This window comes from Hyaena hyaena, unplaced genomic scaffold (genome assembly GCF_003009895.1).
Source record: "Hyaena hyaena isolate Hyena2069 unplaced genomic scaffold, ASM300989v1 scaffold_199, whole genome shotgun sequence".
Classification (NCBI taxonomy): domain Eukaryota; kingdom Metazoa; phylum Chordata; class Mammalia; order Carnivora; family Hyaenidae; genus Hyaena; species Hyaena hyaena.
This window is the reverse complement of record NW_024080831.1, coordinates 2228921-2251428: the sequence shown is the minus strand read 5'-3', so window position 1 is coordinate 2251428 and position 22508 is coordinate 2228921. Positions and strand designations below refer to the sequence as shown.

Here is a 22508-nt window from a genome sequence, read left to right as displayed (position 1 = left end):
GCAGCGGGGGGCTCCAGACCCGCCTCTCCTCCCCTCTTCGCGCCCCCTGTCCCTCCCCTCCCCCTCCCCCCTCCGTTCCCCCTTCCCCTGCAGCCCCTCCCTCCTCCCCTGCCCCGTCCCAGCCCCTCCCTCCCCTCCCCCACTCGCGATCCGGGCCGCTGCTGCTGGGCCGGACCCCCCGGGCTCAGCCCGGCCCCTCGCCGAGCCGCCGCCGCCGCCCCGTTTGCTGAGTAGGAGGCCCCCGGCCGGGGCGCCAGGCGCGGGGCATAAAACGGGCCAGAGCCGGCGCCCAGGGCACTAGAGCCGCGTACGGCCCGGGTCAGCGCCCGCCCGCCCGCGCTCCTCCCGGCCGCTCCTCCCGCCCCGCCCGGCCCGGCCCGGCGCCGACTCCCGCCGCCCGACGAGCCCCTCGCCGCACTGCCCGGGCCCTGGCCCCGGCCCCCTCCCGCCGTACCGCCCCCGGCCCGGCCCTCCTCCCACCTCCCTCCTCCTTCCCCGGCTCCCTCCTCCCTCCCGCCTCCCCAGCTGTCCCGTTCGCGTCATGCCGAGCCTCCCGGCCCCGCCGGCCCCGCTGCTGCTCCTCGGGCTGCTTCTGCTCGGCTGCCGGCCGGCCCACGGCGCCGGCCCCGAGCCGCCCGCGCTGCCCATCCGGTCCGAGAAGGAGCCGCTGCCCATTCGGGGAGCGGCAGGTAGGTGGGCGCCTAGGGGGACGCGCAGGCAGAGTCCGGCTCGGGGCAAGTCCGCTCCCGCCCGGAGGGGGCGCCGAGCGCAGGTGGCTCAGCGCGGCAGGCGGCCTGGAGGGGTGGGCGCGGGTCTCGAGGCGCAGAGTGCCGGGGGACCCAGGGCCCGGCCGGCAGCGCTCGGGGCGGGCACCCCGCAGGAGCCGGACAGCGGCCGCCAGCCAAGCCCGTCCCCGCAGGCTGCTCCTTCGGCGGGAAGGTCTATGCCTTGGACGAGACGTGGCACCCGGACCTGGGGGAGCCCTTCGGGGTGATGCGCTGCGTGCTGTGCGCCTGTGAGGCGGTGAGTGGACCGAACGGCCGTGGCCGGGGCCCTTGCGGGTGGGGAACGCTCGCGTCCCGGGATGTCGGAGTGGGCTGGGAGCTGCTGAGGATAAAGAAGCGAGTCTGCAGATATATGTGTATACACACACACACACACACACACACACACACACACACACACACACATACATTTGGGGAAGTGCCCCCTTCAAGTCTCAGGTGTTGACTGTTACTGATCACCCACTACGTGTCAGGCGCTTTGCCAACGGTTTCGTCTGTTACTCACTTAAATCCTAGAACAACCATGCTAGCTACACATTATTATTTCCAGATAGGGACCCTAAGGCCCAGAGAGGTGAAACAAATTGTCTAGGGTCACGCAGCTTGTAAAAAGAGTGGTCTGACTCCATGGGGTGACCTTGCTCTGGTCCATTGACTCTCCCCTGCTAGCTCTCGGTCTCCCCCATTGGCGTCTTGCACTCACTTGGTTTTCGCATCTTCTCCGCGAGCAGCCTCAGTGGGGTCGCCGCTCGAGGGGCCCTGGCAGGGTCAGCTGCAAGAACATCAAGCCCGAGTGCCCAACCCTGGCCTGCGTGCAGCCGCGTCAGTTGCCGGGACACTGCTGCCAGACCTGCCCCCAGGGTAAGGCCGGCTCCGCGGTGAGGGGAGGGCGGCAGGGCAGTGATACTTGGTCCTGAGCCACACGGTTGGATGGGGCGGATGGAGCAGAGGAAACACCCGACTGCCCTCTCAGTGCCCAGATGAAGCCCGTGTTTCCCACTCCCGGGTTAGAACGCAGCGCTCCGGAGAGGCAGCCCACGGGCCTGGCCTTTGAATATCCGCGGGATCCAGAGCACCGCAGCTACAGCGACCGCGGGGAGCCAGGTTCTGAGGATCGGTCGCGTGGAGAGGGCCACACGGGTAGGTAGGGGCCAGCCAGGGCTTGGGGTTGTGACTGGGGCTGGGCTGCCCCAGTGGGTGACGATACTAGGGACATCTTTTCCTCACAGACTTCGTGGCGCTGCTGACAGGGCCGAGGTCGCAGGCCGTGGCACGGGCCCGAGTGTCTCTGCTGCGCTCTAGCTTGCGTTTCTCCATCTCCTACAGGCAGTGAGAAAGGGGAAGGTGGGAGGAGGGGCCAGCTGGGGACTGGGGAAGGAGAGTTGGGAGAGGCTGGAGGAGCTGCTCCTGGCCAAGGCTCAGAACCCATACTCACCAGACCCTCATTCCCAGGCTAGACCGCCCTACTCGGATCCGCTTCTCAGACTCCACTGGCAGCGTCCTGTTTGAACACCCTGCGGCCCCCAGTCAAGATGGCCTGGTGAGATGATGCCATTTATGAGTGCTTATCCAGTCTGGGCGCTATGCTGAGGGCGTGCTCTGCATTGCCTCCTTCGGTCCTCACAACAGCCCAGTGAGAGGAAGGCACTGACATTATGATGCCCATTTTACAGATGAGGGAACTGAGGCTCAGTAGCAGAATGTGATTTGCTCAAGGTCACACAGCTAGTAAGTGGTTGAGCCAGGATTCGGACCCCAGCCTCTGGCTCCAAAGCCCCTTCTTAAGCTTCCTAGGAGGGCTTGAGGGCTCCTTCATCTTCCTTCCTCACCAGAGCTGGGCCTCTCAGCTGGCCTGTTTTGCATACTGTCTGAGTAGGGCCTTCTTGTCTCTCTGCTCCAGGTCTGTGGGGTGTGGCGGGCAGTGCCTCGGTTGTCTCTGCGGCTCCTTAGGGCAGAACAGCTACATGTGGCACTTGTGACACCCACTAATCCTTCAGGGGAGATCTGGGGGCCTCTCATCCGGCACCGGGCCCTGGCTGCAGGTGAGGGGAGTGAATGGCCCCTGGACATGAACTTCTGAGTCTTCTCTATCCCCAGGAGTGGAGTGGGGTGAAGAGGGGACTTTCTGATGGGTTCTCATGGTCTTCCCTCCCCCAGAGACCTTCAGTGCCATTCTGACTCTGGAAGGCCCCCCACAGCCTGGCACAGGGGGCATCACCCTCCTCACTCTCAGTGACACAGAGGACTCCTTGCATTTTTTGCTGCTCTTCCGTGGGCTACTGGAACCCAGAAGTGGGGGTAAGTGGGATGGGGCAGGGCATGGGAGGAGAGTAGGCAGGGCACTTGTCTCTCCGAGGCATCCACATGTATGGCTGTTGCAGGGCCAGCCCAGGTTCCCTTGCGGCTCCAGATTCTACACCAGGGGCAGCTGCTGCGAGAGCTCCAGGCCAATGCCTCAGTCCAGGTGAGTGAGGGTCTGGCTCTTGCTGCCACCTGTGCTGGTCACTTGTTGCCCCCACCATACTTTGCCCTCTCTCCAGGAGCCGGGCTTTGCTGAGGTGCTGCCCAACCTGACAGCCCAGGAGATGGACTGGCTGGTGCTGGGGGAGCTGAAGATGGCCCTGGAGAGGGCAGGGGGGCCAGGGCTGCGCATCAGTGGACACATTGCTGCCAGGCAGAGCTGCGATGGTGAGGCAGGGTGGGGCCTGGCACCCCAGGGAACACACAACCAAGAGGCACAAGACAGGTGGCCAGGGTGGGTATGGGAGGAACCCTGAGGGCTGGGCATATGAATGGCTGTGGGACAAGCCCACCTACTGCCCTTTGCCCCTCTGCAGTCCTGCAAAGTGTCCTTTGCGGGGCCGATGCCCTGATCCCGGTTCAGACGGGTGCAGCCGGCTCAGCCAGCCTGACACTACTAGGAAATGGCTCTCTGATCTACCAGGTAAGAGGGGGCTGCAGGAGGGGAGAGGGCAGCAGGGTGTGGTAGGGCTTTGGCCTGCGTGGTTCAGGCCCCAGGCCTTTTCTGCTGCTCCAGTTTGCCCTCCCCAACCCTGCCCACCAGGTACAGGTGGTGGGTACAGGCAGTGAGGTGGTGGCCATGACACTGGAGACCAAGCCTCAGCGGAGGAACCAGCGTACTGTCCTGTGCCGCATGGCTGGAGTCCAGTCCGGAGGACACACAGTAAGTACTTCAGGTGGAGCCAGGTCACAGGGCCCACGCAGCAGAGTTAACAGGGCAGGGGTGGGGGAAGCCAGGCTGGATGAGCAGAGATATTCAGAATCATTCACTCACCAACAGATTCTCTCACTGGCACATTGATTCACTGGAAATATTTTCAGTGAGCCTTAGGCTAGAGACTGGAATACAAAGAAAATCAGATGTGGCCCCGGTCCTCAGAAAGCTCACATCAAATGAGAGGAGAATTTGGACAGGGAGACCACATAATTATAAATGTGGTAGCAATGGCTGCCACTTAGTGAACGCTTCTTCTTCTTTTTTTATGGTTAACATTTTTAAATTTTTAAAGAAGTTTTTGAAAATTTTTTAATTTATTTTGAGAGTGAGAGAGAGCAGGAGAGGGGCAGAGAGAGGGAGACAAAATCCTGTTGGCATGGAGTCCAGTGCAGGGCTTGATGTGGGTTTGACCTGGGGCTCGAGGTAGGGCTTGTAGCAGGGCCTGACATGGGGCTCATAGTGGGCTGGACGTGGGGCTCAAACTCACAAACCATGAGATCGTGAGCTGAGCTGAACCCAAGAGTCAGAGACTTAAATAACTGAGCCACCCAGGCGCCCTTCACTGAGCCTCTATACGTGCTACATACTGCACTGGTTGCCTTACTTATATTATTTTTGGTCCTTACAGTTCCCACTTTATAGATAATGAAGGGAAGGATCAGACAGGTTAAATAACTCCTCAAGATTGTTACATAGGTAGGAAGTGGCAGAGAAGGGACTTGAACCTGGGCTTGCAAGGTTCTTATCCAGTGTTATGCATGTGTAGAAGTGTGTTGGGTGTAACAAAACATGGAAGACATTCAGAATCTTGGACTTATGTGACAGCTGAGGAGGGGTTCATCTGGAATCTGGCAGACTGAAGCTAGAGCATCTAAGTCTAGCATCCTCCCCTGTCCCCCAGGCTGTGGGTGTCTGCCCTGGACTGGGTGCCCGAGGGGCTCATATGCTGCTGCAGAATGAGCTGTTCCTTAATGTGGGCACCAAGGACTTCCCAGATGGAGAACTGAGGGGGCATGTGGCTTCCCTGCCCTATAGTGGACACAGCACCCGCCATGACAGTGAGTGCCCCGGGATCTGCCTGCCCTTTGGTGTCCTGCAATCTATGACTCCAGCATGTGAGCATAGTGCCAGGGGGCCAGAGCCTGGTGTGTCTTTCGCTGTGCCTGAGCTCCAGGTTGGCATCTGGGGAGGGTGGGGATGCATAGTGTGGCCCCTGCTGGGAGACCTTCTCTGTTGCCGTGGTGCAGGGGTCTAAAACTTGCTGCCTGCCTCCCCCTCTGCCCAGCCCCGGGCCTAGGGACAGCACCTGCCAATTTGTGGAATGCATGTTCGGGGAGATTGGGGACTTGGGGAATACCGGGATGAAGTGAGTGGCTGCTCTAGGCCACCTTTTCATCTGTCACCTCTCCTCTGTCTGGATCCAGCACTGCCCGTGCCCCTGGCAGGAGCCCTGGTGTTGCCCCCTGTGCAGAGCCAGGCAGCAGGACATGCCTGGCTCTCTCTGGATACCCACTGTCACCTGCACTATGAAGTGCTGCTGGCTGGGCTTGGTGGCTCAGAACAGGGCACAGTCACTGCCCACCTCCTAGGGCCTCCTGGGATGCCAGGGCCCCGGCGGCTGCTGAAGGGATTCTATGGCCCAGAGGTGAGGACATGATGGTGGAGGCAGGTTTGAAAATATCTGCTTTTTAGCACAAAGGGCTGTGTGGGCCTGTGGCAGGGAAAGCAGAGAGCAGGAAGCCTGGTATGGCAGAACTGACATGGGCTCGGGAGTCAGACAGACCTGGGTATGAATCTGACTCAGCCTTCTGTTATCCATTCTCCTTCCTGTGTCCTTCTCTGATGGGATCTCTTGGCTAGTATGTAACATCCTAGACCTCCACAGGAGCGGTGGGATGGAGCAAAACCCTTCAAACGGGATGGGCTGCCATGGACTTTGAGTCAGAGAGACCTGGCTTTCTGAGCTCCGCACCACCACTAATGGGCTCCACTTCCTTGAAGACTTTATTTAACCTCCCTGTGTCTCGGTTTCTCATCTGTGACTTACGAGGGGTAGGCGCAGCCCTAGAATGCCTTTTTCCCATCCCTCATCCCGGCTCTTACAGGCCCAGGGTGTGGTGAAGGACCTGGAGCCTGAGCTGCTGCGGCACCTGGCACAGGGCACTGCCTCCCTGCTGATCACCACCAAGGGTAGCCCGCACGGGGAGCTCCGGGGGCAGGTAGGAAGGCATGTGGGCCAGTTGGGGATGGTTCGGAGTTGAGCAGCACTGTGTGCTCTTGCCTGAGTCACTTGCTCTCTCTGAGCCCTGGGGTGGTAGTATCGCATTCCCTGCTGATTGGGAGGATAAAACCAGACAAGGTACATGATGAGGCTGGCAGCAGACCACCGTGTCTCTGATCCTTGGGGTGACTGCTGGCGCTAATAGCATCCTCCTGCGACCCAGGGGTGCTCCGGGCGCGAGGTGTCTGGGGCAGGCGGGCTGGCCTGGCCGAGGCTGGTGGAGACGCGAGGGGGAGCCCGGGCGCAGCCTCAACTCGCCTCTCCTCCCAGGTGCACATCGCCAACCAATGCGAGGTGGGCGGCCTGCGCCTGGCGGCCGCGGGGGCCGAAGGAGCGTGGGCCCCGGACTCAGCGGCGCTGCCCGCGCTACCGGCCGTGCTTGGCCAGGACGCCCCCGCGCCGGCCAAACCCGGCGGCCCCGGGCGGCCGCGAGACCCCAACACGTGCTATTTCGAGGGGCAGCAGCGCCCCCACGGGGCTCGCTGGGCGCCAAACTACGACCCGCTCTGCTCGCTTTGCACCTGTCAGGTAGGACGCCCCCGCGGAAGGGCGCACTGGGGTCTGGATTCTGGGGCGAGGGTCCCAGCCAACACCCCTGCCTCTCTGCAGAGACGCACAGTGATTTGTGACCCCGTGGTGTGCACGCCGCCCAAGTGTCCCAGCCCAGTTCAGGCACCGGATCAGTGCTGTCCTGTGTGCCCAGGTGAGTGTCTTGTTCCAGTGGAGGGGGTAGTGGAAAGTCCACTGTGGGGGATGAGGCCTCTAGGGAGGGAAAGGGGGCCATCATCCTCTGCCTTCAGTATTTCTTTGGCTCCACAGAGAAACAAGATGTCAGAGACCTGTCCGCACTGTCACGGACCAGAGACCCTGGAGAGGGTGAGCTGGAAGTCTGTGTGCAGGGGTGGGAAGTCCAGAGGAGCTGCTGGGTGGGACCAGGAGGGGGGCAAAAGGGTGAGAATATGTGGGGGGAGTGGGGGGAGACTCAAGGGCACAGGTTCCAAATGATACCCGAAGGCTTTGTTAGAGTCACTGGTCCACAAATGGGCCCTGGTATTAGTATGGGTTCGGCCTGAGACTCCAGCCTTGATTGTGGGCCCAGCCAATGAGCTCAATGCTCATGCCAGCTGGGCACTGTCCCCCCAACCCCCAGGCTGCTATTTTGATGGTGACCGGAGCTGGCGGGCAGCGGGTACCCGGTGGCATCCTGTCGTGCCCCCCTTTGGCTTAATTAAATGTGCTGTCTGCACCTGCAAGGTATGGCTGCCCAATCCTCTCTGGTGCCATTACCCAGCAGGGTCTGCAGAGATGGGGAGGGGGCTGCCAGAGGGGGAAGCCCAGCCTTTTTGAGGGAGGCTCAAGGATTACAACACTGAAAAGTCCTTTGAGCTTTGAGAATCAGCTTCTTGCAGGAAAAGGGAAGGGCTGACGTGGGTGTGAATTCTGGCTCTGCCAGCTGACTAGCTCCATATAGCTCTGGCACTTTCTGTACCTCCTCAAGCTTCCCTTTCCGCTCCTATAAGCAGATATGATAGCAGCTACATTGCGGGGCTACGATGAGCATTTGAGTTCAGGTAGATAAAGCACCAGCCCAGGGCCTCTGAGTGAAAGGCCATGGAAATATGACATTTGAGGGATAGAAAAGGAGCGGGAGGAAGCAGGAGGCTCCCCTTCCTTTCTGACACCCCTCCCTCAATGGATCCCTACAGGGGGGCACTGGAGAGGTGCACTGTGAGAAGGTGCAGTGTCCTCGGCTGGCCTGTGCCCAGCCTGTCCGTGCCAACCCCACTGACTGCTGCAAACAGTGTCCAGGTGAGGGGGGTGGGCACTGAGGCCTCTTGGGGCAGTTGAGGTGCTTCACTGCCTTGTCCTGGGTGAGGGGATGCAGGGTGAAGGTGGATGGAAGGAACTTCTTAGCTAATTCAACGTTTACTGAGCACTGCTCAGTGCCTAGCCTGGAGCTAGGGCTCTAAACGCATTGGAAAGAAGGTGCATGTGTTTATTAGTGGGCAATGATGGGTTCCAGTTCCTGCCCTTCCCTCCCTCCCTATCTCCGACCCACCCACCCACCCACCCATCCATCCATCCATCCATCCATCCATCCATCCATCCATCCATCCTCTCATCCAAATTTGTCACCTACTAAGTGCCAGAAACTGCTAGGTGTTGGCGATTCAAAGACAAATAAAACCTGGGTGGCCCTTAAAGAGCTCACATCTGCTGATCTCTTCCTCCCTCCCTCCCTCCCAACAGTGGGGTCAGGGGCCCACCCCCAATTGGGGGACCCCATGCAGGCCGATGGGCCCCGGGGCTGCCGTTTTGCAGGGCAGTGGTTCCCAGAGAGCCAGAGCTGGCACCCCTCAGTGCCTCCCTTTGGGGAGATGAGCTGTATCACCTGCAGATGTGGAGTAAGTGGGGAGTGGGCTCTGTGTGAGGTGGGCAGTGGGGGGCCTGGCCTGGAGTGGGGAGACCTTTCCAGGGAGGATAGGCTCCTGGGAGTGGGCTTCCCTAAGGAGGATGAAGGCTGCTGTTCCCCTGTGCTTCCGGGTACCCTCAAAACCTACTGTGTTCTGCACCAGGCAGGGGTGCCCCACTGTGAACGGGATGATTGTTCACTGTCACTGCCCTGTGGTCCAGGGAAGGAGAGTCGCTGCTGTTCCCACTGCACACCCCGGCGATGTAAGTGAGGTGTCTGCATGCAGGGTGCCCGGGGAGGGAAGGGGGCACCTGCTGCCTGCCAGTAGCAGCGCCGTCTACTTCTCTGGTGACTGAGTCACACCGCTTGTGTGTGCTGACTTGTTTAAAAGTTCTGACCTTTCTGGGCCCAGAACAGAGACACTCAGCTGTGTCCTCCATGCCACCCAATTTCCTCTCTCTTCCTCCAAAATGTATCCCCGTTGTCTCCAGCAGCCCTGGAGACCAGGACAGTTCCAGAGCTGGAGAAAGAAGCTGAAGGCTCCTAGGAGGCAGCCAGAAGGCCACATGACCAAGAGGACGGGCCTGGGTTGGGGGAAGGAGTGGCGCCAAGGGCCCTGCGTTCTCCTGTGGGAAATCAAGTGCCTTCGGCTCCTCTTTTCTGCCTCTTCTCCCTCCCCCCACTACCTCTGGGAACCACAATTCCATAAGGGGAAGGGTCAGCCAGGGCAGACCGAGGCCACGGCCACTCTGTCTCCTGCCAGGTCACCCTCCAGCCTCTGCCTTAGAAGCCCAACCCCTTTCTTTCTGTACATAATGTCACTGGCTTATTGGGATTTTTAATTTATCCTCACTCAGCACCAAGGGTCCCTCCACTTCACTCCTGCTGCCCCTGAGCTGAGCAGAGTCATTATTGGAGATTTTTGTATTTATTAAAACTTTTTGTTTTTCAGTCTCAGGGCTAAAAGTTGTTTCTTTGTGGCCAGGGACCTGAGTGGGTCCCAGTGGAGAAGGTCTGAGAGTGGGAGCCCTGGCTCCGGGGGCTTCCTTCTGAGCCTTGGCGAATGCGAGGAGACCTGGAGAAGGAGGGGGGAGGCGTAGCTGTTGGCTGGCATTCTGGAATTCTGCAGAGGGGCCTGGCACTGTCACTGAGATGGACCAGAGCCTCAAGAACTCAGGCAACCTGAAGCAGGATTTAGACACAAGTGTGGTTTCCACTGGTCTACTCATGGTTGGCATTTTGCTGACCCTATGTTTTTTTTTTTTAAAGTTTCTTTATTTTGAGAGAGAGAGAGAGAGCAGAGGAGTGGGAGAGAGAATCTGAAGCAGGTTCCGTGTTAGTGCAGAGCTACATCCAGGGCTCGAACTCACGAACTGTGAGATCATGACCTGAGCCAAAATCAAGGGACAGATGCCTAACTGAGCCACCCAGCCGCCCTGGTGACCCTATGTTTGAAGTGGCTCCAAAGAGACAAACAAAAGTGCCATCAGCCTCTGTCTTCTTTCTCTAAAGTGAGGGAACTAAGCCCCTGTTATTCTCTTCTGGAAAAGAATTGCATTTGGGACCAGTTCTGGGGCAAATCTGGATCCGAGTGGACTGGAATCAGCCCTGGCCCCGTTCTTGACTGAGCTTATCTAGGGACCAAGTGTTGTGCAGAATAGGATAAGACCTATCCCCCCATCCTCCCCATTTCTGCCATCAGCAACTGGGCATTCCCACAGAGCACAGGGGCACAAGGGAAAGATGAGTGTCAGGATAGAGGGCTAGCAACTATATGTGCCCGCAGATCTGTCTTTTGTATAAACAATGTAGGATAAAGTGAGGATGGAATTTTATGACCTAGTCAGGTAGTGGGAGAGCAATCATAGCCTTCTTGTTTAGGATGAAGTATGCCGTGTGTGCTTAAGTGGTTTTCTTAGCCCACTGACAGGTTAGCTAGCTGAGTTATTTAACCTTCGGGAGTCAAATCCCTGCTTCCTTTCTGCGAAACTGGTGTGTCCCTCACAGGATTCGATCAGAACACGTGAATCCCACAGCTCTGGGCCTGGCACACATTAGCTGGAAAGGCACTCTGGCTGAGGTCGGATTCCTGGAGCTCGTTTGAAGTGAAAGGCAGGGAGAAGTCTGGGAAGTGTGGCAAAGGGTTTCCATTAGGCGAGATTCTGCCGAATGCCCAGGGGGAGTGGGGAGGCTGGTTGGAGACGAAGGGATGATAGGGATGGGGAAAACTGGACTTGGCCCAGAGCCCTAGCTGTCAGCAGGGGGATCGTGAGGGTCAGACAGGGAAGCCAAACAGCAGGATTGGCATGGGGCTAAAGGCAGAGAACAAAGTACAGGGCCAGGTGTGGTGTGATGGAGGATTTGGCCCAGAAATGGATGTGCTGACAGTATTGTCCTCCCTGGTGAGGGAGCTTCATGGGAAGAAGGGTTGGTTGAAAAGGACATTTTGATCCTCAGTTTAACAGGGGTTTGCTGCTGATGCTCACAAGACGAGAAGAAGGGCAGAGGCAGTGAGCGTCCACTGTCTGGCTCCATGGGCTTACCCCAGGGACCCTGACCCACAGGACCCATCAGGGCGTTAGTGCAGTGTCAGGGTGTCAGTGAGCAAATGAACGGACAGCTAGCGGCCCAGGCAGAGGAGGGCTCTCCTCAGACGCCAGCCCCCGAAACACGCATCATAGCCCACATTCCCACCAAAGCTGGCTGGCCCCCAGGCCCTGCTGAGCCCCAGGAAGGTGGTGTGGTGACCACAGGTGTCCAGCCCTGTGCTGTGTGTGAGGAACACGTCAGACAGACTGCAAGCCCTGACCTGCAGAGACCTCAAGAGGGCACCCCAGCTGTTCCCCTTTAGGGAACCACAAAGACCCAGAGAGCCCTTTCCCTTTCTAAAAACACCACCACCTGAGGAGAAGCCCATTTTCCCCGGGGCGGCGGTAGCCAGTTTCAGTGTTTCAAAACAGTTGCCGGGGGGACTTAAACTTTCATCTCCAGCCGTGGGTCAAGTCAGGCCTTCTACTTCGCAGAGGTTTTGACAGAGCCTCTGCGCTTCTCAGGCAGAGCGAGTTGGAAGGTAGGACACGGGCTCCACTTGGCCAGAGGAGAAACGGGGGTGGTTCTGACACATCCGCTTTGTGAGAAGAAAACTCCACGTACAGCCCTCCACTTGGCGGCTTTTGCTTGTGAGCCGCCGCAGAGGCATGCCGGGTGACACCATTTGCCAGCTTTTATGCGGCACTTCCAGATTTCGGTGTCAGGTGATGGACAGCCACTTGGAGCCATCGCATGGTGGCGCTGCCGGCACCCACCAATTTAGGTTGGGCCAAGTCTCAGGGCAGTGTCTGGGCGGGTATTAGAATAATTGATGGTGATGACTTTTCAGACCCTGCGAGGGAGCGCCTGAAGGTGTCCCCCTCTGGGCAGAGGGAACAGTGGTGCCTGGAGGGCGGAGCCGCCCGGGCGCTTCCCGGGAGTGGGGAGCCCAGGCCTCCACTCTGCTTCCATTTGGCCAGCACTTCTGTGAGAGCCTGCATTCCAAAGAATTGGTTGCCTTGGAAAAAGTTTCAGAACAACTGTTCTATTTCATTCCACCTCTGTTTACAAAGATAACGGGAAACAGAAAGTGTGACTCTTTTGATACAACAAGAATAACAGAGGGGGAGGTTTCATAAAGTAATAAAGTTGGGACAAGCAGGGAGCTCACTAGGTGAGCTGGGAGGGACACATTTTTGCTCACCATATTCTAGGTAGAGACAATATCTGAAGGAAAAAAGCACAGAGAATGTATGTATGGACTACTGGAAATATTCTGTTGGTTTTTTATTTTTATGTTTTTAATGTTTATTTATTTTTGAGAGAGAGAGAGAGAGAGGCACAGAATCTGAAGCAGGATCCAGGCTCCGAGCTGTCAGCACAGAGCTCGACGTGGGGCTCGAACCCACGAACCGCAAGATTATGCACTGAGCCACAGTTGGACAGTCAACCGACTGAGCCACCCAGGCGCCCCTGTAAATACTTTGTTAAAGATGTCAAAAATATTGTACACTTGACGCTGATGTAATTTTGTGTGTCAGTTATAATTCAACTAAAAGGAAGATGACACATGGGGGGAATTCTTAAGGATGGTGTAGCGATTATGCACTGAGGATGGAGCCGCCCCTTATAAAATTGCTGGCCTTTGATATATGTTTTTATTTAAAAAAAAAAAAGGAGCTGCCAGAATTACTTGCACTCATCAGAAGTAAATCATTGTGAGCAATTATGGCAGTACACAGACGTGTGAGGAAGAAAGAGAAAGTCACTTGTTAGAAAGAAAGATTTCCAATCCCTGGATAACCACTGTTTAAAAATCCCTACAATTTTTCTAAGTTGTAGTTTACCCTGCATACCGCTCTCGGTCCTGTCCCTGCAGCACCTCTGTCCCCAGAGGTGAGTGATATCTGTCCTTGACCCAGTGGAGGTATTTGAATACCTCTGGAGATGGAAAACAAGCAAATTTTCACAACTAGGGAAAGGAGGGGGTTGCGTTTAAGGGAAATCTGACCCTTTGCATTTAAAATGCCAGTGGATGGGGCACCTGGGTGGCTCAGTTGGTTAAGTGTCTGATTTTGGTTCAGGTCATGATCTCACCGTTCATGGGTTCGAGCCCCACATTGGGCTTTGTGCTGACAGCCTGGAAGCCTGCTTCAGCTCTGTGTCTCCCTCTCTCTCTGCCCCTCCCCGACGTGTGCTCTGTCTCTCTGTCTCTCAAAAATAAGTAAACATTAAAAAAATGCTTTTTAAATGCCAGTGGAGGGAAAACCCCAGAAATTTTGAAAAAGTCCTCACCAACTTCGAGAACTTGGCAAACTGGCATTGAGTGATTTGATTGTCAGCAAATTGACTAGAGCCCACCAGTGGGGTCCCAGCTCCTCAGCTCATGGGTGTTGGGTGGGTCTGAAGGTTGTCCCATCCTCATGTGGGCAGCAGAGGTTGGCCAGTGGGGCTGTCTCCTGGTGGCCAGGGCCCTGGCTGTCCCTCGGGAGGAGTCATTTGCCGTGTTTTCTTGTTCACATGCCTTGGCTGGGCTGGCTCCTTGGCTGAGACGCAGCTTCCTCTTTTGGAGTCCCGCGCGCCTTGCTGAGTCCCTGGTCCTACTGCAGGGGAAGACTCCTCACTCTCCAGTTGTGTGGTGGGACAAGAAGGGGGATGGGTGAAGGGAACAAGTGACAGTGGAAGGGGAGCTGCCACTAAGCACCCCACTGAGTCCTTCTCCATGGGGGGGGAGGGGCAGAGAGGCTGCTGTCTGCATTCAGCACCAGTTCTAGGAAGGCAGCTCTGCCACAAACAGGTTCTTCCAGCCCAGTAACTGGTGGACCAGGCGAGCCTGGCTGGTGAAGCAGCACATGAGACTGGCACAGGTGGCCGTGGCTGCGACTTTGTACATGCGTGGCAAGGATACCCTGGGGAGCTATGTAGCTATGTGCGCTGCCTGCTGCTGCTGCCGCTCTTCCTGGTGGCCCTGGTGCCAACTATGGAGGCCTGGGTCCTGACCGACCCCTCTCTGAAGAGAGATGAAGGAAGATGAGAAGGGAGTGGGTGCAAGCTTGTGTCTTTTACGGTGCTTTTTGGGGAGCATTGACATATGTATACATGTGTGCATGCACACACACACATCTGAAGTGTGTTATGTGTGAGAGATCGAAGAGGTCCACACTGCATTTGTCATTTACATCCATGTTTGTTTGAACACAGAGTTTTCAGTTTCCTTTATTTCTGTTTCTTTTTCCCTTAACATGAATCAGTGACCTTGTTCTTTAAAACCCAAACCTGCTGTAGTCCCTTCTGCCTGCTAAGTGGGTAGCAGTAGAGACCTATTCTTTATACTGACTTGGGAGGGAGTTGCGGTGGGGGATGGTAAGCAGTAAGACAAGAACCTACAGAGAAAGGAGGCCCAGGAGAAGCGTCCATGGAGAAGTAGCAGAAGGCCTTTAATTATGTGCTCTATCTTACAAGTAATCAATTTAGTCACTTTTATTTATTTATTTTTTTTAATATTTTTTTATTTATTTCTAGGAGAGAGAGAGAGAGACAGTGTGAACAGCGGAGGGTCAGAGAGAGAGGGAGACACAGACTCCGAAATAGGCTCCAGGCTCCGAGCTGGCAGTCAGCACAGAGCCCGACGTGGGGCTCGAACCCACGAACCGCGAGATCATGACCTAAGCGAAAGTCGGACGCTTAACCGACTAAGCCACCCAGGCGCCCCAATTTAGTCACTTTTAAATAGCTACTAATTGCATGCAAAAAGCACAACATGATTCCTAGGGAATAGTTGTTTCCTACCATCCCCATTCCCCAGGCAACCTGATTCCCTCCCCAGAGCCTACTGTAACCTATTTCTTGCCTATACGAAAGTCTTTTAAGAACAGAGATGTGTAAGATCCAAGGTTCAGTTGTTTGCATTATTGTGATACAAGCCAGTGCTTTTCTTTTCTCCTCCTCCTCCTCCTCCTTCTTCTTCTTCTTTTTTTTTTTAATATTTTATTTATTTCTAGGAGAGAGAGAGAGAGACAGCGTGAGCAGGGGAGGGTCAGAGAGAGAGGGAGTCACAGACTGAAACAGGCTCCAGGCTCTGAGCTGGCAGTCAGCACAGAGCCCGATGCGGGGCTTGAACCCACGAACCGCGAGATCATGACCTAAGCAAAAGTCGGACGCTTAACCGACTAAGCCACCCAGGCGCCCCTCCTTCTTCTTCTTTCAATGTTTATTTATTTTTGAAGGAGAGAGAAACAGAGCATGAGTGGGGGAGGAGCAAAGAGAGAGGCAGACCCAGAATTTGAAGCAGGCTCTAGGCTCTGAGCTGTCACTGCAGAGCCTGATGAGAGCCATAGCATCATGACCTGAGACAAAGCTGGAAGCTTAACCAACTGAGTCACCAAGGCACCCCAGGCCAGTGGTTCTCAAGTTTTATTTTTTTTTAATTTTATGTGTGTGTGTTTGTGTGTGTGTGAGAGAGAGAGAGAGAGAGAGAGCGTGAACAGGGGAGGGGCAGAGAGAGAAGGAGATACAGAATCTGAAGCAGGCTCCAGGCTCTGAGCTAGTTGTCAGCACAGAGCCCGATGCAGGGCTTGAACCCACGAACTGTGAGATCATGGCCTGAGCTGAAGTCGGATGCTTAACTGACTGAACCACCCAGGTGCCCTGGTTCTCAAACTTTAATGTGCATATGAATCATCTGAGGATCTTGTTTAAATGCAAGTTCTGATTCAGCAGGTCTGATGTGAGGTCTGGGACTCAGCATTGCTGGCAAACTCCCAGGCCATGCTGCTGCTGCTGCTGGTGGTGGTTAGGACACTTTGTGTGTAACAAGGATGTAGACAAGTCTATCACATTTTCAACAAATCTGCCATGCCACCAATGTCTCATGAGAGTTTATTCACTCAACGAGTATTCATTGAGCATCTTTATTGTGCCAGTCACTACTCTAGATGCTGGGGACTCAGCAGTGAATCACACTGACAAAAATCCCTGTCTGTATGGAGTTTATAATCCAGTTGGGGAAAACAGTCAATAAATGCAGTAAATGTGTTAAACATATAGTATGCCAGAAGAAGACGGTGCTATGGGGAAAAAAAATAGAGCAGAGAAGGGAAGGTGAGGAAGGAGGATCTGGGGGTAATTTTGATGAGGATGGTCACAGAATTCTCTGGTAAGGTGACATTTGAATAAAGTCTTGAAGGAGGGGGAGGGAATGAACCACGGGGCTATGTAATAATTTTTATAAAATTATGAATGGGGCTAAGTTCCTTATTAGGAGAGGAGAAAAGAAGAGACCTGTCACAATTGTGAGAGACATGTGAAATATATGTGTCTGTATATATCCAAATTCTGAGGGAGAGGTGACTCTAAGAAAAAGAGTCCCTTGGAATATTAGGGAGAGAGCTGGACCCTCATAAGAATAGAGGATGGGCTCTTGATTCAATTGTATTAAATCTCTTCTTCTAACATTTGAATTATATTCTATATAAAAATGAAATATGAGTAGAGTAAGAATTAAAGAAATATCTACTACTGGGTACAATGAGGTCACATGCATTAATGGGTCAATTATACCTGCACGAGTTTGCTTACAAGATACAACCCACCCAGGCATTTGTGAGTCTGGAAAAGGAGGGAGAAGGGAGGAGGCTCTATCCACAGAAGGAAAGGAACCTTACAGTAAAGTTTCTACCAAGACAGAGGTTGCAATTTGAGCGCATATTTTGTGGTTGGAAATGTTAGAGGCCAAAATGTCACATGAAACATAGAGAGGTTTCCAGGTTGGCAGACCAGGCAGGCTGGAGTTTGAAAAATCTCATGGAATGCCACCTAAAGAAACTCCACGCCAGAAAACAGAAATGGGCTCCTGGAAACTCTCACGAAGGGAGCTAATGTGAAAGAAGGGAGCAGAGGAAAGATGGCGGGGGAGGTACCAGGTGGATTCCTCCTGGCAAGGCAGACTCCAGATGCTGGAGGACCCCGAATGCTTCATTCTCTCCCAGGAGCTCCAGCAGCTGGAGCCAGACCAGTGCCAGCTTGTCTTCCCGGGGGGAGTGGAGAGCCCACCTGAGGAGAGGCAGAGCACCGTTCCTTCTGATCACCCCCATCAGGTCCCAGGATATCTAACTCAGATTTACTCCCAGGACACATCCCCCTCTCCCCTTGACATAAACATTCGTGCACCTGCTGGCTGATGCCTGAAATTCCTTTAGTAGATGTTTTTCTTTCCACAACTGGAAGATGAGAGTTTTAAAATGCCAACGACTGGTTAAGGTGTTAGGTCATCTGCTAAAGTATAACCTACCAGTCAACAAGCATAAACGCTACGGTCAGATCCTGTCCCTTTTTGACAAGGAGAAGGTTAGAAAAAAGTTAGAGGATGGATGGCTGAAGGGCGAGGGGGTGGAGAAATGGGAACTTGACAGCCGGCCTTACAGGCAGGGACACTGACGAGAGCCGGGGGTATTTACCTTTAGCAGCTCTGTGGAGGGACAGCCGGTGGGTGAGGGGGAATTTCTGTTCTGCACATCTGTGCAATCTTCCGGTTTAGCAGGAACTTTGCCACTCAGACATATGATTCACATCAACTGTGTTTTTCACAAATTTTAGAGGTTTTTTTTCTTTTTCTTTTTTTTAAAGCAAGGCTGAGGTCATTACAAAGGAACTTTTTTCTCATAGGTTCCAACTGAGGTATCAATGGAAATGGCACTATTGAAAACCTTCAGAAGAGCTTTTTTATTTCCCCCCTTTCTCCGGAGATAGATGAATGAGGGGACTTACTGATGGGATAAAAAAATGGTAATGTTTTATTTTTGTCTGACTATAAATGTAATGAATCTTCACTAGAAATGTTTTGGCAAACAAAACAGCATAACATGAAGGAAATTTAATGTCAATTACTTAGTAAAATTTAAATGCCAGCTCAAAAGTAATCCTCACTTACCTATATTATTTTTTTTAAGTTTATTTATTTTGCAAGAGAGAGAGAATGCCAAGCAGGCTCTGCACTCTCAGTGAGGAGCCTCATGTGGGGCTCAAACTCACAGACTGTGAGATCATGACCTGAGCCAAAACCAAGAGTCAGACTCTTAACTGACTGAGCCACTCAGGCGCCACAATCTTCATTTACCTTGGATTTTTTCCCCTAATTTTTTTTCCTGAATGTTAATATACCATGATTTATTTGAAGATTTCAGATGGTGTTTCTAGTGAACCATATTTTTTAATTATAAAAATAGTGTTTGCCTGAAGTAGAAAAATTTGGTTGAAGAAAAGCCCAGGAAAAATCCTTTGTGGAGCATACAAAGTTTTCTCAAGTATTTTCTTCCATGTGTGTGTTTTGTTTAGTTTACCCTGTGTTTATATTTTTATATCCCTCTTTTCTTCGCTTGGCCCTATTGTCACACATCTCCTGAGCTTTGCTGTGGACTGTTGGAGTTTTGAGACAATGCCTGTTTTTCCATATCTGGGTGAAGCACGGAGTGGAGACTGAGGCCTGGGCGCCATTGTGGTGGGACAAACTGGGCCCTCAGTCCTGCAGAGTAAGGGCGGGCAGTTGTTGGAATGAGTTGGGACACCCACAATGAACTAAGTTGGAAGCGTTGGGAAGCCATGGGGGCTGGAAAGTGGCAGTCAGAGGGAGTCAGGATGACAAACCAGAGGAGGAGGGGCAGCTCTCCCTGAGATCAGCCAGGAGCTGCTCCAAAGCTGAACCAGCTCTCTCCACATAGCTGTGGTTACCTTAATAGTTTGCAATGTGTGTATTCATTTTGGTTGCCAAGAAGACTCAGCTGGGTGGGTTTGGGTTCAGTAGGTGACATTTTGTGAGGAGAAGTGAGGCAATTGTGGGAAGAAGGTGCAGGAAGGAGGGACCCAAGGAGCGAGACAAGCCTGCTTTGCTGGTCACCCTCTTGGTGTCTTGGCTTCCATTACCTCAGGTTACTTGCATGTGAAAACTTCTCAAAAATATGGCGAGTCTTGAATGAGCAGCAGCTTGGTATAGTGGCTTGAATCCAAGCCCTGAAGTTTTTTTTTTTTTTAGGCCGTGTGAACTTGGGCAGGTCATTTGACATTTGACTGAGCCTCAGTTCCTGCAATGGTAATCTGCCTGATTGTTTTTTTAAAATTTTTTTTTTTAATGTTTTATTTATTTCTAGGAGAGAGAGAGAGAGACAGCGTGAGCAGGGGAGGGTCAGAGAGAGAGGGAGTCACAGACTGAAACAGGCTCCAGGCTCTGAGCTGGCAGTCAGCACAGAGCCCGACGCGGGGCTCGAACCCACGAACCGTGAGATCATGACCTAAGCAAAAGTCGGACGCTTAACCGACTAAGCCACCCAGGCGCCCCAATAATCTGCCTGATTGTTAAAAGGACAGTGGAAAGGTATGGAATATGCTTGGTATGGAGTTGGCACTCAGTGACAACACTATGGTTGGATCTGATGGATGTGAGAATCTTTAGGGAGGTGTGAAGTGTTCTGCATGCCCATGAAAGGGTGAGGTTATTTTATTTATTTTTTTTTAAGGGTGAGGTTATTTTGGAGTAAACTGAGCACTCAGGTGTCCACTAGGTGAAGGGCCAAAAAATATTACTGTGGGCGCTGACCACAGCCTTTCGTCTGTCAAAGAGAGTTCTTCGTCGGGAGCCTAATCCTCATTCCCTTTTCCAACCCAGAAAGGAGGCATTCTTATTGAGAGTGAGGCTCAGCCACTTGCATGGGGGTGAAAGTAGGGTGCAGGGCTGAAGTCTCCAAGGCTGGGATGGTGAATGTTGAGAAGTGGTATGTGGGTGAGAGGGGAGTACGCAGGGGAGCAGAGATTCCAACATGTTATTGTGGGCTGTGTTTATGGTTGTTCTTTGTTTTACTTGTTTATTTGTTTGTTTATTTATAGAAAGAGACAGAGAGAGTGGGAGTGGGAGAGGGCAGAGGGTAGAAGGGGAAGAATCCCAAGCAGGCTCCATGCTGCCAGCACAGAGCCCAACTCAGGGCTCAATGTCACAAACTGCGAGATCCTGACCTGAGCTGAAATCCAGAGCTGGTTGCTTAACCCACTGAGCCACCCAGGCACCACCCCTGGTTGCCCTTTAATATTTTTTAAGATACGAATAACAAACAGAATATTTTTTTTTTGTGGTAAAATATAAAGAACATAAACTTTTTAAGTGTACAATTCAGTAGTATTAAGTATATTCGCAGTGTTGTACAACCATCACCACTATCCATCTCTAGGACTTTTTCCTCATCCCAAATTGAAGCTTTGTATATATTAAAAGATAACACCCCAGGGGCACCTGGGTGGCTCAGTCGGTTGAGTGCCCGACTTCGGCTCAGGTCATGGTCTCATGGTTTGTGGGTTCAAGCCCCGCGTCAGGCTCTGTGCTGATAGCTAGCTCAGATCCTGGAGCCTGCTTCAGATTCTGTGTCTCCCTCTCTCTCTGACCCTCCCCTGCTCACACTGTGTGTGTGTGTGTGTGTGTCTCTCTCTCTCTCAGAAATAAATAAAAATATTAAAAAAAAAAACATCTCATTTCACTCCTTAGTCCCTGATAATCTTAGTTATACTTCTGTCTCTATGAATTTGCCTGTACCTTATAGAAATGGAATCATACAATTTTTGCCTTCTGTGTGGGGTGTTGCTATGAACCTTGATGTACAATATCCGGGTGAGTCCCTGCTTTCAATTCTTTGGATATATATCAGGAAGTGGATACGTGGATATCCATATATGTGGATATATATGATAATTTTATGTTTGAGTTTGGAATTCCTCTCTAAGTGCCTTTGGCTGAGTATCTTTTGTTCTTATTGTTTCTCAAATCTTTTCATTCTGTTTTAGTCCCTCCCCTTCTTTATTTCATTCTGTTGATTTGTTGGGGGAAACTGGATTATTTGTCTCTACAGAATGATCCACATCTAGATTTATTTGTTGCTTTCTTGTTAGTGCATTTTAGTTTGTTCCTCCATCCCCTATATTACCCATAAACTAGAAGCTAAGTAGTATACAATCTTGAATAGATTATGGTTCAGCTTTCCACAAGAGTATTTCATGGGGGAGCCCTGTAATTCCCTTTGGATCACATCCAGAGGCACGAATTGTATTTCCTTTATTTATTTATTTATTTATTTATTTATTTATTTATTTATTATTTTGAGAGAGAGAGAGTGAGCAGGGGGAGGTGCAGAAAGAGAGGGGGACAGAGGATCCGAAGTGGGCTCTGCACGGACAGCAGTAAGCCTGATGCGGGGCTCGAACCCAAGAACCTCGAGATCGTGACCTGAGCTGAGTTGGATGCTCAACCAATTGAACCACCCAGGCACCCTGCAAACTGTATTTCTTAAACATAAATCTCTGAGAAGGAACCCACCGGGTATCTGGGCTTGTTAAGATTGGTCAGTTCTTGGAGCTGCACTTCATGGCAAAGGAGCAGGGCCAGCAAGTAAGTCAGTGGCTGCAGAGCTCCTGCTCCAGGTTCCCTGAGGGGGAGTGTGCCCTCTCCACCCACACATCCTCAGGACATGGCCTGGCCCAGGGCTCTGCACCCTGGATAGGAGGGAAGAGTAGAGAGTGAGAAGGGAGGGCCCTATGCCCATCTCTGGGCTTTGTACACAGCTGATGTCTAGGGAATATTTGTCCGTAGGGATGATAGTCTACGGATGAAGTGAGGAAAGAACAGAAAAGATGCTTTAGACAAATGCTGGCGGGGATGTGGCACACCAGGAACTCTCATACATTGCTGGCAGGAACAAAAAAAAATGGTATAGCCACTACAGAAAACAGTCTGGTAGTTTCTTATAAAATTAAACATGCATTTACTGTACAATGGGGCAATTGTACCCAAAGGTACTTACCTGGTGAAATGAAAATTGTTGACACAAAACATTGTGCATGAATGGTTTTAGGAGATTTATTAATAACTGTCAACATCTGGGAACAACCCAAATGTTTCCATGAGGTGAGTAGATGAACACATCATGGTCTGTCATTCAATGGGACAATACTACTTGGCAGTAAAAAGCAATAAACTGCTAATACGAACAGCAGTGTGGATGAATCTCAAATTCATCATCCTCAGGGAAAAGAGCCAGACTTAAAAGGCTATGTATTGTATGCTCTTCTATATATGTCATTGTAGAAAAAGCAAAATTATATGGACAGAAGAGAGATGAGTGGTTCTCAGGGACAGGGGCTTGGGGAGAGGTTGATTACACAGGAGCACAGTAGAATTTTGGGGGTGGGTGATGAAACAGTTCTGTATCTTGATTGTGGTGGTATTTACTT

The 22508-nt window shown here is 52.7% G+C and overlaps 2 protein-coding genes across 2 annotated transcripts; both read left to right on the top strand.

The window, feature by feature from the left end:
* The first annotated feature begins 541 nt into the window (after positions 1–541).
* On the top strand, positions 542–3362 carry LOC120238106 (chordin-like). The gene is made up of 9 exons (XM_039241701.1): positions 542–689; positions 920–1023; positions 1517–1646; positions 1797–1925; positions 2015–2114; positions 2238–2325; positions 2686–2827; positions 2943–3083; positions 3167–3362. Exons 1-9 carry the CDS (start codon positions 542–544, stop codon positions 3340–3342), a joined length of 1158 nt encoding a protein of 385 aa, XP_039097632.1. The 3' UTR covers positions 3343–3362.
* On the top strand, positions 3310–9671 carry LOC120238072 (chordin). Its single transcript, XM_039241648.1, has 14 exons — positions 3310–3473; positions 3623–3729; positions 3850–3969; positions 4925–5081; positions 5448–5668; positions 6129–6242; positions 6575–6832; positions 6914–7007; positions 7124–7180; positions 7455–7558; positions 8011–8113; positions 8555–8709; positions 8881–8980; positions 9209–9671. Exons 1-14 carry the CDS (start codon positions 3371–3373, stop codon positions 9262–9264), a joined length of 1749 nt encoding a protein of 582 aa, XP_039097579.1. The 5' UTR covers positions 3310–3370; the 3' UTR covers positions 9265–9671.
* Positions 9672–22508: the final 12837 nt, after the last annotated feature.

What these genes read in the sequence shown, in the direction of transcription:
- LOC120238106 (XM_039241701.1), top strand. Translation starts at nt 542, where the DNA reads ATGCCGAGCCTCCCGGCCCCGCCGGCCCCGCTGCTGCTCCTCGGGCTG. An exon ending in CTGCCAGACCTGCCCCCAGG is followed by an intron (nt 1,647 to 1,796) that starts GTAAGGCCGGCT and finishes CTCCCGGGTTAG; the next exon opens with AACGCAGCGCTCCGGAGAGG. An exon ending in CCCCCAGTCAAGATGGCCTG is followed by an intron (nt 2,326 to 2,685) that starts GTGAGATGATGC and finishes TCTCTGCTCCAG; the next exon opens with GTCTGTGGGGTGTGGCGGGC.
- LOC120238072 (XM_039241648.1), top strand. Translation starts at nt 3,371, where the DNA reads ATGGACTGGCTGGTGCTGGGGGAGCTGAAGATGGCCCTGGAGAGGGCA. An exon ending in TCCAGTCCGGAGGACACACA is followed by an intron (nt 3,970 to 4,924) that starts GTAAGTACTTCA and finishes CCTGTCCCCCAG; the next exon opens with GCTGTGGGTGTCTGCCCTGG. An exon ending in AGGGATTCTATGGCCCAGAG is followed by an intron (nt 5,669 to 6,128) that starts GTGAGGACATGA and finishes CGGCTCTTACAG; the next exon opens with GCCCAGGGTGTGGTGAAGGA.